Source organism: Terrapene carolina, unplaced genomic scaffold, assembly GCF_002925995.2.
Source record: "Terrapene carolina triunguis isolate 2854851 unplaced genomic scaffold, T_m_triunguis-2.0 Scaffold58, whole genome shotgun sequence".
Lineage (NCBI taxonomy): Eukaryota > Metazoa > Chordata > Testudines > Emydidae > Terrapene > Terrapene triunguis.
Window position 1 is genome coordinate 4836043 of NW_020664409.1, and position 18521 is coordinate 4854563.

Consider the following 18521-nt stretch of genomic DNA (forward strand, 5'->3'; position numbering starts at 1 on the left):
ATGGCCTCGGGCGGGGGAGGCGGCGGCGGCGGCAGCGGAGGGGGGAAGATTCGGACCCGGCGGTACCACCTGGGCGCCTCGAAGCCCTACCCGAGAAACAAGCAGGTGAGAGGCCGGGGATGGGCCGCGCCGCTCTGCCAGGCCGGGGGCTCTGACTCACGGGGGCCCGCGGGGGCTGGGAGCCGCCGGGCCGGGCGGAGGATCCCCGGCCTATCCAGGCCCCGCGGGCTGGGGACCCACGTGGAGCCCGGGGGCGGCGGGGCCGCGTGGGGAATCGGGCTGCCCGAGCTGCGGGAGGGCGCTGGGGGCGTGTGAGGAGCCACGGCCCGGGGTGGGGGGACAAGGGGCTGGGGGCGTGTGGGGGAGGCTTTCCCATGCGCTGGGGCCGGTATGCATGTGTGGGGGTTTCCTCTCGGGCAGCGGGGAGGGGTTTGGGATTTCCCTCTGGGAGTGCGCGGGGGGGCGGGAGTTAGGGATTTCCTGCCTTTTTTTCGGTGAAGCTGGGAGGGGTCACTGGAGGGAAGAGGAAACGTGTTTAGCAGTTGGTGCCATGTGTGAATTAACCCCGTCTCAGTTTGCTTCAAACAGCTTTGACGGGGCGGGAACGGGGGAAAGAAAAGCGTTGGAAGGAAAAATCTGGAGAGCGTTTCCTGTCACAGGGACGAGCTGGTGTAGGGTGCAGATTTTCCCAGGATGTAAACTTTGACTCTGCCCATCGTGTAATATCTCTGGGCCTTTGGGGTGGTGTAGCTCCACTCTTGATACAATCTTCTTTTTCTATACTGCCCAACTTCCTGGTTGCTTTCCAACTCAGATTTGCCAAAAGATATTTATATATTAGCAGGAATGATTTGGGTTCACTTTTGGGCAAACATTATACACAATCAGGATAAACCTCTAGAATGACATTATCTTAAATAGGTGTTTAGTTAGCATACAGTGAATTTTGAGATTTGAATGTCTTTAAGATCAAACCAACCAAATTTTTAATTCTTATGTACAAGTTTCAAAACATCATACAAACCACTTTGTAAGGGCAGTGTGCAGTTAGTTGTCCTTGTGATAATTTCAGTAGGTGAATAGTTCATAATCTTCAACCCCTCATATAAATTGTTCTGGTACTTCATTCTTTGTATATCTGTTGCTAGCACATTTTGGGTGCTAATACAGTATAAGTAATAACAGTATTTAAAAAAACGTTTAATTGTTTTTTTTAATCTTGCTGAAGTGGTGGATAAATAACAAAATAACTTGTTTATATATTACAGCGCGTGACATTGCAGGGCATTTATAGATAAAAATCCAGAAACTAGGTGGGATGGCTGGTGGACAGGCAAATAGATCCTTCATTATTAGTGTGTGTGTTTCTAGGAGTTTTAGGGTGCTCAGATACCTATGTACTGTACAAATCTCATCTGTGTGGGTATATATGTATGCATTTGGGAATGCCTTTATGTAAATTGTTGAACTAGGTTAATACAAATTCAGTTATGTTCTGCTTGTATATAAAGTGAAGGACCATCCAACATAAATCTCATAACATACTGCTTCTCAGAATAATAGAAAGGAATTGTAATTTTTCTACAGCCTTAAGTATACATATAGAATTGCGTAATACTGTTCTGCATCTGTCCCTGAAGCTCTAGGACAGGGGTTCTCAAACTGGGGGTCGAAACCCCTGAAGGGGTCACGAGGTTATTACATGGAGGCTGACAGCTCGTGACCCCTCACCCCAAACCCCACTTCACCTCCAGCATTTATAATAGTGTTCATTAAAAACACTTTTTTGTATATTTTATATGGGGGGTTGCACTCAGTGGCTTGCTATGTGAAAGGGGTCACCAGTACAAAAGTTTGAGAACCACTGCTCTAGGAGATAGTAGTTTGACATTTAAACAGTAAAAATGAGTTTCTTCATCTCGAAGTGTAGTATTGAAACATTTGTGTAAAAGCTAAAGAAGTATTGAAATAGCAAGTAATGAATGTGTTGATCACTGCTAGTTGAGGAGTGACTTTGAAGGAGATGTATGGAAAGGTTTAAATAGTAATTATGGACCTAATCCTCTAGTCTGAATGCACCAGTTGTGTTGTCTTTGTATATTCCCAATGGGTTCATTTGGATAAGTGCTGAAGTAAGCATGTGTTTGGGAATATTTGGAGGATCAGGCCCCAAGAACAGATACTTGAATGTACTGGTCAAATTTACAGATGTAACATGGTGTAATAAGAAGAAAATTGCTTTCTTTATTGTAATGCTTTAAAACTCAATTTTTCAGGCAAAAATTATAAAGCCTGAAAGCACAATTCTTTGTTTTTCCCCCTTGGGTAAATCAATTTTTACTGGCCAGGCTTTTTAAAGCCTGCCACCAACCTGTATGTTCACTTTAAGGTTCAGACTAGTGGTTTTAATCTTGGGGATATGTCATCTGTCGTTTTAAGGATTTGACTACCTTTTTGTGCAATGGTGTAAAAAGTGACTTGCACTGGCTTACCTGTGTTTGAAATCTGGGTAAGCTGCACCAGTGTAGTATGTCTTCACAAGGGGTTTGCACTAGTGCAACTACATTGATGTAGTTTTAGCAGGGGTGGGCAAACTTTTTGGCCTGAGGGCCACATCTGGGTATGGAAATTGTATGGCGGGCCATGAATGCTCATGAAATTGGGGGTTGGGGTGCGGGAGGGGGTGAGGGCTCTGGCTGGGGGTGCAGGCTTTGGGGTGGGGCTGGGGATGAGGGGTTGGGGTGCAGGAGGCTGCTCCGGGCTGGGACTGAGGGGTTTGGAGGGCGGGAAGGGGATCAGGGCTGGGGCAGTGGGTTGGGGTGCAGGAGCGGGCCCGGGGCATAGGTTCCAGGCGTTGCTTACCTCAAGCAGCTCTCAGAAGCAGTGACGTGTCCCCACTCTGGCCCCATCCACAGGCACCGCCCCTGTAGCTCCCATTGGCTGCAGTTCCCGGCCAATGGCAGCTGCAGGGGCAGCGCTTGGGGCGGGGGCAGCGTGTGGAGCCCCCTGCCTGACCCTACGCATAGGAGCCAGAGAGGGGACATACTGCTGCTTCCAGGAGCTGTGCGGAGCAGGGCAAGTTCTGGACCCTGCTCCCCAGCTGGAGCTCGAGGGCCAGATTAAAATGTCTGGAGGGCTGGATAGTTTGCCCACCTCTGAGCTATAGTATTGCAGCCCCCTCCCAAGTCCTGGTCATGCAAGTTGCTTTGAGCATGCGGAACCCTACTGAAGTCAGTGAGGCTTGATGCCTGGGTCTGCGTGTGCAGAGCAGTTGCTCTTTCAGACCTAATCCTGCATCTACCAGTGCTTTAAATCATTATTTTTTCACGTGCACACGAACAATCCCTGATTCTAAACTGTTGGTTGTTTTGCTTCTGAGTGACATGAAATACAAGAGCCAAAAGAAATAAAAAAATTGTCATATATCTGAACTACCTGCCCTGTTCTGTGAGGAACATCTGATTGTCTGCTGCTGAATTATCCTAGGAAGAAAAATGTCTCATGATTAGGCATAACTTTTAGAATTTTGCAATCAACCGTATAATTTGGTGATGTTCTGCAAATGAGACAGAGATTGTCTATTTTGTGTGTCTGTCTCTACATGCTTTAGTTCAGTAGTAGGCTGGTGTAAGAAACTGAACACTAACAGGTTTTTAAAGTTTGTCTTTTCTTTCAAGAATTGGGCTATAGTTCATTTCAGCTCATGTTTTATCTCTGGTACCATCTATACGTAAATGGCAACCATGTTATCAAGAACAGTGTTTAACTATGATTCTTGTTAGCAGGTATTAACACAGTTTCTGCCATCAGCATAAAAAATGACTCCTACTCTACAGGGGCCTATCTACACTTAGAATTTTTAGCAGTTGTCTCGCATTTAGTCTAGCAGTTGTGTCAGTAAAACTGGAAATGCCAATGTAGAGTGGGTGCAGGCATTTTTACCAATTTTCATCTATCTCAACTCACTTTAAATGCAGCTTAGCATAGTTTTGTGAAACAATTTATAGCACTGTTCATTAGTGTATATTGCCCAGGGACCTCATATTAGCATGTAGTTCCAGCACAAATGTAGACAAGACTGTCGGTTCATAACAGTCCTTATTGGTATATACTTCAGTTCTGTCTCAAGGCTTAGGTTCTTTCATTCCCAATGGAAGAATAAAGTTTGTAATGGAGAAAAGTCCTTTCTGAAGGAGAGAAATAATGTTTACATCCTACTTTTGAATATTATCCTAGGTAGTTTATCCATCAATTTAGAGCATGAGATTCTCTCTGAGTAAGAACATGCCTAAATTATTTTGTTTAAATTACTGTGTCTAAAAGTGGTCCGTGGACCATGGCTGACTTACGGAAAACTGACAGATCATGTGGTGCAGGCTCTTCTATTTTTCCAGCTGCTGTGTCACATGAAAGACAGCTAAAAATTGATTGAATTGTTCATAATATTTTTCTGATATTGTATTAATGCATAAACATTGTGCAACTGCAAATTGTGAAAGGGAGATATTCTGCACAGTCCTGACACAGGAGAAAAAGTGGTCCCCAGTATAATCTTTCTGTTAATACATGATCTGCTATGAAATGTTGAGAATCCCTGGTCTCTACTACATTTTGTATAATACACCTCTGTGGTCACTGGTGCTATAGAAGTAATAATTATGCTGGGTATTCCAAAATGCCACTTTGCAGAAACCCTTTCTTGTAGTCAGTGTTTTTAATTTTGACTCATTAAAACAGAACTTTAGGATTATTCCTCAGTTTGTCCACTCTTTCTGTATTTAGTCTCAAATCTGATTCTTTCCAAGAATAGCCATGAAAAATTTGGACAACTTTCATGCGTTGCCATCAGATATATCTCAGTCTGTCCCATTGTCTGGGCATTCACCAGATTGAGTGGTTTATTTCTTTATGACACTTCAAATATCTGCCATTTCTTCTTTATCCCATTGTCAAAACGCTTATTGAAGGCTTGTGCACACAAAGTTGCACTGATTTAATTAAAAATGGGAATTTAAATCAATATTTTTAAACAGATAGAAACCACTGTGTGGATGCTCTTATTCTGGTTTTAGAGCAGTCCTTTCTGGTTCAGTTTAAGACTGTTGGGAACAGGTTTAAGATAAACTGAAATAAGCGACTCTTAGGCCTGGTCTACACTGGGGGGGCGGGGAAGATCGATCTAAGATATGCAACTTCAGCTACAAGAATAGCATAGCTGAAGTCGAGAAGTTGACGTGACTTAGATTGACTTACTTCGCGTCCTCACGGCGTGCGATTGACGGCCGCCACTCCCCCGTCGACTTCGCTTCCGCCTCTCGCCCTGGTGGAGTTCCGGAGTTGACGGGGAGCACGTTCGGGGATCGATTTATCGCGTCTAGACGAGAAGCGATCCATAAATCCCCAATAGATCGATCACTACCTGCCGGTCCGGCGGGTAGTGTAGACATACCCTTACACTAAAATGAAAGCAAAGAGGATTACTCCACTTTAATTAAACTGATTTAAAAATTATTTAAAGGGTGGTCTGTGATGGAAAGTTATACTCATAGCTACTGAGCTGTGAACTTAAACCGGTATAACTCCAAGTGTGGATATTTTTATTCTGGAAAAAGTGTGTGTTCCCAGGTTTATTTAACTTAAAGCCTCTTTCTAAGTGACATAAAGTTTTTATTCTCGAGTAAATGTTCACACAGGGAGTTATATCAATTTTACTATATCTGTTTAACTATACCAGTATAATTATAACTGGTAAAACTTTCTTGTGTAGACAAATCGTAAGTTAAACCAGTGCAACTTTCCCATGTAGACAGGGCCTAACACTTCAGTATTCTCTAAACTTCATCTCTCATTTCCATATTTCTCCTACTTACAATGCTGTTGTCAATTGGCATAGCTATAATTAAAATATTTGTGGTAAACTTGGTATACTGTGGCTTGCATTTTTAACAAGGGTTAGCTAATGTGTGTTAAAATCCTAGAGTAGACAGTTGTAGTTTTAACACAGGTTAATTGGTTGAAGTAAACCCTGGAGTCCGCCAAACAGTGAATTGTTTGCTGTCAATCTGGACTGGACTTGAACTAGTGACCTGGCAGTGAAAGGCTCTGTATCCCATTATCAGTCCCCTAAGTCACCCAGACCACTGAGTCTGTAAGCTGATTTAAAATAGTGGTTGAATTCTGGTGTGTGTGTAAAAGATGTTAGCTTCTCCTTCCACCCTTAAATAAAAAGGTTAATATTTTTACATGCAGTTTGAAAAAGAGCTAACAAAACAGCCTATCTTAATTCTCTAACTTTAAAATAACAAGTTGCTCTAGTGTTCAGAAGCACAGAAAGATATTTTTCATATTTTTAAAAAGATGTTGGTTGGCTCACCTCAGTTCTCCAAGTGTACTGATGGGTTGGTAGCAGTAAGAATTATAGAATACTGTAGGCTATTTTTTATAGATACACACTCCAAATATTTGGATAAAGCACAATTTGAACTTTTTTCCCCACATAAAATTTGTGGTTCCTTTGACACAGATATTAGCTCCATGTTCTTTACAAATTATTTGCAAGCTGTTGGTTTCTTTAGTGAATCTCTCTTCAGTTTGGTTTATGCAAATTATTTGGTGGAGGCTGTCATGTTAACATTTAGATTCTTTATACAAAGTGTAGAAATATATACAAATTAACATATTCCATTCATGTTTTTTTTTTACTGCAGCTATTACTATGCAGTTGGAGGCTGGTCTACATTGTCTTAAAAAAATTGAAATCAAGTGAATTAAATTAGTGCAGATCTCTAGTATAGCTGTACTTAAACTGATTTAACCCTCACTTTAAATTATTTTAACTTAATTTGCTTAGTAAGGGTCAAACAAGTTTAAGTATATCTGTATTAATGAGTTGCACTGTATTAACGAGATCAGTTTTTAATAGCCTTAATTAAACTGGTGCAACTTTTCTAATATAGGCAAGTCCTGATTGCCTTCCAGTAGTGCATTAAGTGACATGACTACCATCTGTGTTGGAAAATTTAGGCAATAAAGGAGCAATGTCCTGAATCTTCACAGTACACCTCTACCCCAATCCAATGCGACCCGATATAACATGAATTCGGATATAACGTGGTAAAGCAATGTTCCGGGGGGACGGGGCTGCACACTCCAGCAGATCAAAGCAAGTTTGATATAACGTGTTTTCACCTATAACGCAGTAAGATTTTTTTGGCTCCCGAGGACAGCATTATATCGGGGTAGAGGTGTATATGATGCTACTTATGGCTTTCAGTGTGCTTACTTCATGTTAATTAAAATAAAAAAACTGCTAATGAAATCTTAAAATTACAGATATAAATACACACAAGTAGGGAAATGGGTATTAACATTAGTGACATTAACTTGCCCACATTCAATATATATTTTTGATTTCCACTTTGCAACCTTAACAGTGCCTTAATATATAATATTAAATTGATGTTTCTTGTGTTTTGTTTTTTTGAGACACACAAAATGCTTGTGACTGATTGTGTTTGCATTTAAATAGTTCCAATTTGGTTTTGATGTTCACACCTCATTGAAATTAACAGAGCAGAAGAGCTGTTATTACCATCTTTGCTGCTATTTGGCTGCAGACATCTTCCATATAGGTTAAGAACATATTGGGGCACCTTAATCTTTGCCAGTGAAAAAGAAAATTGGGGCTGGTCTACATTAGACAAGGTACACCCACATATTCAAACCCCTAGTATAGATTCACTTAAACAGTTTTCAATCTTACATCTGTTTAGCTTAAGTCAATTTAAGCTAAACTGATATAAACAAGGTTTAAACTGATTCAAGTGTGTCTATATTAGGGATTTACTCTGGTGTAACTAGATCAATTTTAAATCTGTTTATAAAAATTGCACTGGTGTAACTAATGAAGAACAGTTCTTTATGTTATTAACAGAAGATTAGAATGTACAAAACACTGCAGAATGAATCAGGAATTGTAGACAACCATGATGAAACCTCAGAATCTGCCATTTTTGCAATCACAGGTTTCTCTTGTCCCTGATGTTCCATCAGTCTTCAGAGGAACTTGTTGTGTGCTTCAGTGGATACGTACAATCTCCCTTAAGCAAACTGTCCTAGTGGCAATTCTTGTGTTTATCAAACTGGTCAGAGAACACATAGCAGGATTAGACAAAATGTAGATTTAAAAACTCTTGAGCCCTGACCAAAGTAACTACAACTTCCACTGTTGCTACCCAAAAGTGAATTTTGGGTCCTAACTCTTCTGTTGTAGACAAGGCCTCTGTATGATGCTTAAAAGTTGATAGGGCTTTGTTGAGCCATGCTAAAAATCTTAGAAGGCCACTGAGCATAATAAAGGTGATTTTTTTAGTTACTTACCTTACTTTAATATTTCCCATTTCATCACCTAAACTTAACAAGGTGCTACTTCTAAATAAGGGCTCTATACATGCAAAGTTTCAAACTTAAGTCTAGTCTACATTAGGATTTTACATGAGTATAGCTACGTCTCTCTGGTGTGAAAGTACACATCGCTGAGAGATGTAGCTATGCCGACCTAATCCCCGGTATAGACAGTGCTAGGTTGACGGAACAATTCTTCTTATGCTAATGGGTGAATCCTTCCCATTGGTGTAGGTAGTGTCTATAGAGAAGCGCTACAGAGTTTGTCTAATTCAAAAATTGTATCTTTACTAATAGGGAGGACTCCTGTGAACAAGATGAGATGAATACATAATAGGATTGGCATGTTCAGTGTTTGATTCACAATAGCCCCATCATACATCAGCTCAGTTTGTAATAAAGAAGGGAGATAAAGACAGTACAGCATTGATTCTTGAAGAGTATTTGTCTTATACAAACCATATGGCTAGAGAGTAAACAAAACCAAGCCAACTGCTGACACCACTTGTAAGCAATGAGCAATTTTCATAGAGTAGTCCATGTACAATATTGAAGACACTTAGGAAGTTCTGGGCAGTTAGATGACACAGTCAGTGTTTAAAAGGTTGGTTAGTTTATATTAATGCTGCCAGCTGGTATTGCTGCAACAGTGGTAATGAAAGAATAAAAATTATAAGTCTTGGGTGGGCATAGTGGTCTTTTACGTTATGTATGCGTAATGGTGCTAGAACCCACTCTTTGCTAATGTTGTTGATGTGCATTCTAAACAGAGTGTAGAAAAAAACAAATATTTGGGACCTGCCTACAAAATTAACCACATTTAAACATGATTGTGGTTAAGCCATATTATAGCAACTTTTTTTCTTTCTTGCATTGACAGATAACATGTTGAACTAAGTTTTAATCCTGATTGATATGCCGACACACACCCACACGTGCACTTAATTGTTTTAGAGAGAGAATGTTACTAAAGTCGGGGTAGCCATGTTAGTTTGTATCCACAAAAACAACGAGGAGTCCGGTGGCACCTTAAAGACTAACAGATTTGTTTGAGCATAAGCTTACTAAAGTGCATTTCCTTTCAACGCAGTCACAAAAAATCCAGGAAATCACCAGTTAGGCTACACTAACACCCAGAGCAGCTTCAGTTCATGTAATTTATTGCTCTAGTCTCACCAGTCCCAAACCTTCAAAAACTCTAACAAAGGAATTCCTGCTGATGCCAACTGGTATTGGCACAGTTGGGGTTCCCTAGTAGACAAGGCTCCAGTGGCTTCGATTGGCTTTACTGCTATGTTAATTAAAGCTGCTAGAGCCTTGTCTTTGCTTAAGCTCCCACTGTTGCTAACATGGGTTCAGCTGAATGTGTAATAACATTAATAGGAAATTCTTTTGTAAACAAAGCGTTAGATTCTTTACTTCCACAACAGACTTTCACTTCCCATATATAACTACCCAGAAAGCACACATCCAGTTTCTCCAAATCACAAAGAAATGCAAAGGTTTAATTATGACCTCAGCAAGACATATTAAGATAAGCATACGTTGCTTCACTGTGCAAGTATATAATGAGTTTTTACTACCTTAAAAATTCAAGGTATAAGGTTTGTATATGAAAGTTGTGGGCATGGGGGAAAATGGACAAGGATTTTTATGGAGGCAATGGCAGCAAGTGATGGATTGAGAGGTTTTGGGTTTGAGGGTAAAGAATTTGTCAAGGTAGCAGAGGTGCTTGGAGTTTGGGGGTAGGGAATGATGGGGGTAGTATATAAGGAGCGCTGGGGTACAACACGAGAAAAAGGCAGGGTTTGGTTAGTGTTTCCTTGTTTTCTCCATCCAACAGATGCTCCTGCTGGAATTCTGTGCCACTGCACAATGCAGAATTTGCACAGAATTAATGTTCTCTGCAGAATTTTATTTTTTCATGCAGAATTTGTGACAGCCGGAGCCCCTGCCGTCCACGCCTGATGGTGGGAGCCCCAGTTGCCCATTCTCCAGTTTATCTGGATTTTTGGTTATCCAATCTGGCCCCGATCCCAATTAGATTGGATAATCAGGGTTCCACTGTACTTTTATACAGCATATTTTTATATAATGAGTTTGTTTAAATGAAATATGTAATTTCACTGAAACAGAAGATAACTATCAACAAAGATGCATCAAGTTCAGTTTTAATATGCCTAGTAAGGAATCTATTTGTCAAAAAACATGTCCTGAATCTTTTATGTTGTCTGTATTGTTACAGATATACTTGCTGACAGGTATTTTGAAATAAATTACCAAATAATTGAAACTGGCATGATTATATTGTGTTATTCGACAAATAAAATATGCAGAATTTTGCAGAATTTTAAAATATTGTGTACAAAATATTTGGTGCAGAATTCCCCCAGGAGTAAAGAGACGTGCAAAGTCTCAGTGCAGAGTGACTTACTTCCTCAGCAAACTTTGAGATCTGGTGGGTGGAGAAAGCAATAATGTTCTAGTGCTTCCCTGGTTTCTTCATTTCCTGTACTTGCATCTCCCCTAACATGGTTGCTCCCTCCTTACGTGCCAGAATCCCACTACATTATACTCTACAAACCTTGCTCCCCTGTATGTTAACACAATCTCACTGCAATTTTCCCCATCATCTGACCGCCCCGGTGGCTATAGTGGCTCAGAGCAGTCTACATGATAGGATGGTAAAAGTGTCGGTATGTAGTCTACGCCAATGACTTGTCACTTCTTCGAGTGCTGATCCTTTTGGGTATTCACTATGAATGCTCTGTGTGCCTATGACCAGAAACTCTTCATTAGCAGTGTCTGTTGGTTTGCACCTTGCACCTCCTTATGCTTTCAAATGAGGGCAGAAGGGGCAGCACAGAATGACCACCTCTCCAGAACCTTCTGTGTCCATTCTCCTCTTCTTCATTCTCCTACCTAGAACCTACAATATTTTAGCTGAGATAGTTTAGTCTAGTTTTAGTGCTAATTACTGGAGGATTGAGGGTCCTCCTCCATTACCTCCCCTTTGTCTTGTTTATCTATTATGCCCGAGGTACCATGCTTTAAGCTTTGCCTGGCCTGCCCCGGGTCTTCCTGGTGAGCAACTTGCATGACAACTGCCTGTATTGCCTTGGGGAGGTTCACATGCCCTTGAGGTGTGGCATCTCTTGCTCTTTCCCTCCATGTACCAGGTAGTCTTATGAACTCAGGCTCTGAAAACACTTCATGTAGCTCTCCATGAGACCCTGCTTGTATCCTGAACCCTCCTGCTCCTCTTCAACCTGTTTGGAGTCACTGGGCAGTGTTCCACTGCCATCTGGTACCAGTGGTTCAAAGTCATTCACCAAGAACAGGGGCTCCATGAGGCAGAAGCATGAGTGGGACAAGCCCCTCACCTCTTCCTCTAGCACCGCCTGAGACTTTGCACCCTGGAACAGGTGCACTCAGAGCTTGTACTAAAAAGGCAGTGTTGATGGTACTGGGAGCTTCCAGTGCCCCAATGCTACACATTGAAGGATCATTAACAACGCCTGTGCTGCATAAAGTCAGAAGGGATTCTCCCCCACTCCTTCATTTCAGTGGTGCCAGCCACTTACAGATCCTCCTCCTCTAATACAGCACCAATCGTGTAGACAAAGCCAAAGACATCAATCAGCCCAAGGCCCTGTCATCTTCTGGAAGATTTAGCTATATATGCAGACCTGACATCTCTGATTTTCTCTGAACTGATCCTGCTCCAGGAGGTCTCCACCCCATCGACTCTCCATTCATTTGCCAATACTGTGAACCAGCTGGAGCAAGAGGTCAGCCTGATCCTCTCCACTTCCTGCTTGTCCTTGCTCCTGATTGGTAGGAACCATCCCACTACGCCACCAGCCCCACCATTGGAACATGAAGAATTCTGTTCATCAAACAAAAATGAGCTTGTACTGACTGTCCCTCCAGCTACCCGACAAAGAGCCATCACCCCAGAATGCTTCCAAATGCACTCGCTTTCCCTCATGTCCTCGCCAACAGCATTTGTTGTCCTGGGACTAATGGTACTCCTTGTGGGGGTCCACATCAGTACCCCTACACCCCATCATATATCTCTGTTGAGGTCCCTGGGAACCATACTTCCAGGCACCTGAATATGAGGACCCTATATTCTGCATCCAGTAGTGGTTACCACTAGACGAAGAACCATAGTCACCAAGGGAGCAGCTGATGGAGGAGGAGCAGCTGGATCCACCAGTGAAACTCTTTGTGATCTCCACATGAGGCGCTATCACCAGCATCTCCTTTATCCCCAGATTATTATAAACAGTACCAGGATCACCTCAGGAGAATCACAGATGCTCTCCGAATACCACTAGAGGAGTTCCAGGATCCAGCCCACATGCTCTTGCACATCCTCCAGGCTACGTCTCCATTTTAATTGGTAGTCCAGATTGACATGGCCATCATGGAACCTGCCAGAGTTATCTTGCATACTACTGCAACCTGTGCCCCAAAGAGAGCTAAGAAATGTTACTTTGCTCCCCCCAAAGGCATGGAATTTCTCTTTTCCCACCTACCTCCAATTCCTTGGTGGTCCAAGCAGTTACAAAAAGAAGCCAGCTACCTCAACCCAAATCCACTTCACTGAATAAAAATACCAAAGGACTTGGCCTCTTTGGAAGAAAGATGTTTTTGTCAGCTTAGTTTAGCATTCTGAATAGCAAACTACCAACTTCGGTGTCTAAGTATGACTTCTTGAATTATAGCAAGCTCCTTCAGGAAAACAGACCTTAGTTCCAGGCCATCCTGGATGAGAGAAAGCTAGTGTCAAGTTCTTGTCTCCAGGTGTCCTTTGATGCAGTGTCACAATCCATAGTCATGAGATGGGTATCATGGCTTCTGGCCTTGGGGTTCCGCAGGGATGTCCAAACCACCCTTGAGGGCCTTCCCTTTGAAGGTCACAATCTCATTAGGGATAAAACCAACAAGTCGCTGCATATTCTCTGCTCTCTGGGTACTTATTCTTCGGCACCCTGTAGCAAATATTCCACGTAGGGTGACTGGATGTCCCGATATTTAACCCTTTGTCCCGCGTCCCGATCAATGTACGATTGGGACGCCATTTGTCCCGATATTCAGCTAAGGAGGCGAGCGGGAGGGAGGTGCTGACCCCGTGGGTGCTCCGGGGCTGGAGCACCCATGAGGAAAAATTGCAGCCAAGCTCCCCCCTCCTCGCCTCTTTCTCCCCCTCTCCCCCCAGTGCACTGCGTCCCCCCTCTTCCCTCCCTCCAGTGCTTCCCGCCGCCTAACAGCTGTTTGGCGGCGCTTAGCGCTTTCCAGGAGGGAGGGGGGAGGAGCGGGGACGCGGCGCTCTTGGGAGAGGAGGCGGAAAAGAGGCAGGGCAGGGGGGGGGACTGGGGGGAAGGGGGGGGAAGGGGGGGGAATGGGGGCGGGGCAAGGTTGATGCAGGGGCGGGAAAAGGCGGGGGCTGGGCGAGCACCCACCCAGCAGAGAAGAAGTCAGTGCCGTAGGGGTGAGTGGCGGGCGAGGGAGTGAAGAGGCGAGCGGGCGGGGAGGCGAGCGGTGGTGGGGGACTGAGGAGGGACGCAGCAAGCCAGCGGCAGGCCGGGGGATGAGGAAGGGCGTGGGGGTGGGGGCCCGAGCGGGGAGGGGGCAGAGTGGGGATTGACTGGGAGGGGCTGATGGCACCCCAATGCATCCCGATATTTTAGTGTGATGATCTGGTCACCCTAACTCCAGGTCTCCTTTCTGCCTTGACATCAACCACCATCTTCTTCCAACAGAGGATGTGTGAACCCCCAAGGAAATGACAGAGGATCCAGCTGCATAGGCACCCTGCACCACATCCTCAAGTTTACAGTCTCAGCTGCTTCTTGTGTCGTAGCACCTGAGGGTTGACAGCCAGTCTCCACAATGTCTGCTGCTGTCCCCTTCAGAGGCCATGTGGTCCATTTCCTTCTGATGTGGCACACTATTACAATGGACAAATAGGTCCCGGACATGTCAAATGGCTACTCATCAGAGGGGTCGGGCATTCCTCTTGTTCTGGAGTATCTTTTCTTGTTAAAGACATGTGGCTTGTCTGTCAGGTCCCAGTGGGTACATGTGGCAGCTCTTAGCTCTTCCCACCCAGTGGCGGAAGGCTCCTCAGTCTTTACTCATCCTATTACTGCAAAATTCCTGAAGGATATCATAAGGACATTCTCTCCAATTGCAAAACCAGTCCCTGCCTAGGATCTGAGCCTCATCCTCTCTGCTCTCATGAGATGACCGTTTGAACTCTGGCTTTCTGTTCCTTCCTGCACGTTCCTCAAATGTCGTTTTCTTGATGCCAGTTACTGCTAGAAGGGTTGGGGAGCTTGGGTTCCTTATAGCGGACCTGACTTATACAATTTTTCACTAGAATTAGTTTTCTTTGTAACTACATCCAAAGTTCATACCTAAAATACCTTCTGAGTTTCTCCTTACCTAGACTGTTCGCCTTCAAAAACCTGAGCATGCAGGGGACTTGACTCTGTTCCTTGGACTTGTGTAGGGCTCTAGCCTTCTACCTGCACAGAATGGCACCTTTTTTGGAAGTCCCCAAGGTTTGTTTATCACTGTTGCTGAAAGGGTGAAGGAAAAGGCTGTCTCTTCCCAAATAGTCTCTAAGTGGATTTCCTCCTGCATCATTCTGTGCTATGATCATATGAAAGTCCATTCTCCTCAAGCTGTCAGGGCCCGTTCTATGAGAGTCCAAGTGCTGTCAGTATTCTCATGACAGGGAATCCTGCTCTCAGAGATATGCAGAGCAGCTACTTGGGGCTCTGTATTCACCTTCACCAGGCACTATGCTCTGGTCCAAACTTTGGCTGTGAAATGCTTCCTTTAGCACAGCAATCCTGCACTCTGTGATGTAACAAACTTCCTTGTGCCCTCCTCCTTAACGAGCACTGCTTGGAGTCACCCAAAGTGAATACCCATAGGGACTAGCACTTGAAGAAGAAAGGAAGGTTACTTAACTTATAGTAACTAGAGTTCTTTGAGATGTGTGGTCCCTATGAATATTCAAGACTGCCTTCCTTTGCTCAGGTCCTTCTGGGATCCATGTTAGAATCACAGCTGGAGAGGCAGTTGGTCTGTGCTGCCCTTTATGCCCTCTGTTGAAGGCACAAGTGCAGACCAATGAACACTGCTGTTGAAGAGTTTCTGGTCCCTGGTGTACAGAGTGCATTCACACCCACAGTGACTACCCATAGGGACTACACATCTTGTACTCCAGTTACTATAAGATAAGTAACCTTTCTTTCTCCATTCCAAGGGTTAGATGATACATGGGTAAAAATGCATAAGTCCTGTCTACACTACAGTTTATGTCATTGTTAACGGCATGTGTTAGAGTGGTTCCACTGATAAATTGTGGGGCCTACTTTTTCTAGTCTAAACAAGGCGTTTCTGTCCATATAGCAAACACCCCCCCCCCATACACACACACGCACGCACATATTTGGGTTATGCAATCACATTTAAACAATTTTGGAGAAGGTTACCATAGGATAGTCTATGACTTCATCATATATGAGTGTGCATCATGTGTGGATGAGTCCTTTATAGATTTAAAAAAACAAAAACACAACGGACTTGTCCTTACTAGTGTCTCATATTTTTATTTTCATGCTTAATTTATTTGAAATATTATTCTGCACAGTAACGTAGCCCCACTTTCACGGTTCTTAATTAAGTATGACTACGCTAATTGTTCAGACATCTAATTGAGGACTTTAAATTCTGATTGTCATTCATTTGCTAAGTATTTTGGCCAAAGGTGTTAAGTTATGATTCTGTTTTATCTTGGGGGTGCTTAGCAACGCAAATTGTCACAAACGGATCACTTCAGTGGTCCATTCTCTGCACCGTCTCCCCATTGAATAGAGACGTTATCTGTCCTAAATTTCAAAGCTCTTCATGGGAGTGGTGCTCTCTCCCCTCTCCCTGAGAGATTGCCTTTTCTATGATGACCTTGCATGATAGCTACATTCCACTGGAAGAATAAAAGTGTTGACCAATAGGTGGAAGTTTGTAAATGTGGAGACAGAACTTTTACAGCTCTTCCACTGAACTCACAAGCAAACATTTAAAAAGTTAATTGAGCTATTTTTTTTACAGACTGGGAAGGAAGAGAGGGGAGGGGGTTGTTACTCCTATTTTTAAATACTATGTAAGTGTTCAGATAATATGGTGAAGGGCCCATATAAGCACATAATCAATATGAGATGGATTGGAAAAGGTATTTCTGGATGATTTTCTATTCAGTATGTGTCAAAGTATTTGTCAGGAGTGTTGTACTCTACTTTGCCGTCCTGCTGTCATGCCTGTCTTTAAATAAAAGTTCTAATTTTAGTCTGAAACAATTTCTCTTTTTATGAAGAGACTCAGTACCATCGGTTTTGAGCTGGCTTTCCATTATTACAGTTCTAAATTTTGTTTTTGTTCAATTGTAGATGTATTTTACACTAGGTAAATCTAGTAGTCTTGCTGCAAACAAAAACAGTTAGCTAAATCCCCAGTCTCTCTTCTTAGGGTTGCCAGGGATTCCTCTCAGTTTTTCCTTGCATTTTAGTGAAGTGCCCATAATAGTGGTTAAGGTGCATATTAGTATTTTAAATTTATATTTTTCTTTTTTTCTTTCCAGTGTTGTAATTGATGGCTCTCTCAAGGTGTTATACCTAGCATGTGCTCTGATAGTAATATGTTGTACCTGTCATTGATCAGTACTAAGGCTTGCATGCAGACTGTAGTCTCACATTTTCCACTCTTATGTGGTTTTATGAAATGTTTACACTATATACTATAGGATATAAAGATAGAATATATTTACCTAGACAAAGACACTCAGTCTTGGGGGGGAGCTGGGCAGGAACAGGCTTTAACCAACTGGTACCCTGAATACCTTAGAACCGGGAATGGCTGGGTATGACTTCTCTTGCAGAGTATACACTGTGGATTGGTGGTAATGATAGGCTGGGTGTTTGCTTTGCAGATTTGCAAGCAGTACTAAAATGTAGAACATTGAAGTATCTTCTCTGAGATGTTTGGATCTAGTAAACTAGCTAGATATTTTTTAAAGTGTTTCCAGGTCTCAATTTAAATAATGAAAGAAAAACAAGCTGGTATCAAGAGACACAATCCTTCATTCGGGATTTTAGAAACAAAATTTTGGAAGTATTCCAATTGCCCTAAATGAAGCAAACATTCCAAAGGATTATGTAATTGGTGGCATGCCAGTAACATGCTGTTCGGAGCAAAATACCGATATTAAATCAGAAATTTACTGATGCTTCGTTTAAAAAAAAAAAAAAAAAAACAATAATACTGTTCTGTCATATTTTACTCCTGGGGGAATTCTTCACCCCAAAATAAAAATTCTGTGCACAATATTTTAAAATTCTGCATATTTTATTTGTCAAAATAACACAATACACCTCTACCCCGATATAATGCGGTCCCCGGGAGCCAAAAAATCTCACCGTGTTATAGGTGAGGCCACGTTATATCAGGGTAAGGAGAGGAACCGCTCCCCGCCCCAGCTCACCTCCGCTTTGCATCCGCCTCCTCCCTGAGTCCGCCGCCGCCGCTCCGCTTCTCCCTCCCTCCCTTCCAGGCTTGCCGCGCCAATCTGCTGTTTGGCCCGGCAAGCCTGGAAGGGGGGAGGGGGGGGAGAGAAGCAGAGTGACGGTGGCACGCTCAGGGGAGGAGGCGGAGATGAGCTAGAGTGGGGAGTGGTTCCTCTGCGCCCCCCGTTACTTGCTGCGGCCCTCCCCAGGGCCCCTCCGCCCCAGCTCAACTCCGTTCCGCCTCCTCCCACGAGTGCGCTGCAGCTCCGCTTCTCCCACCTCCCTCTCAGGCTTGCCGCGCCAATCAGCTGTTTGGCACGGCAAGCCTGGGAGGGAGGAGAAGCGGAGCTGAGTGGTGTGCTCGTGGGAGGCGGAGGCGGAGCGGTGGTGAGCTGGGGCAGGGAGCGGTTCCTCTGCGCCTCCCCCCTTAATTGCTGCGGCCCATCTGCCCCAGCTCACCTCCGCTCTGTCTCTGCCCAGGAGTGCGCCGCAGCTCCGCTTCTCCTCCCTCCCAGGCTTGCCGTGCCAAACAGCTGA

The 18521-nt window shown here is 43.6% G+C and overlaps 1 protein-coding gene across 2 annotated transcripts in view; it reads left to right on the top strand.

The window, feature by feature from the left end:
• Positions 1–18521, top strand: part of NUP153 (nucleoporin 153) — a 65650-nt gene continuing 47129 nt past the window's right edge. For both annotated transcript variants that reach the window (XM_024200764.1, XM_024200765.1), the window contains exon 1: positions 1–105. In XM_024200764.1, coding sequence (XP_024056532.1) covers positions 1–105 — 105 coding nt within the window. The remainder of the gene's footprint in view (positions 106–18521) is intronic.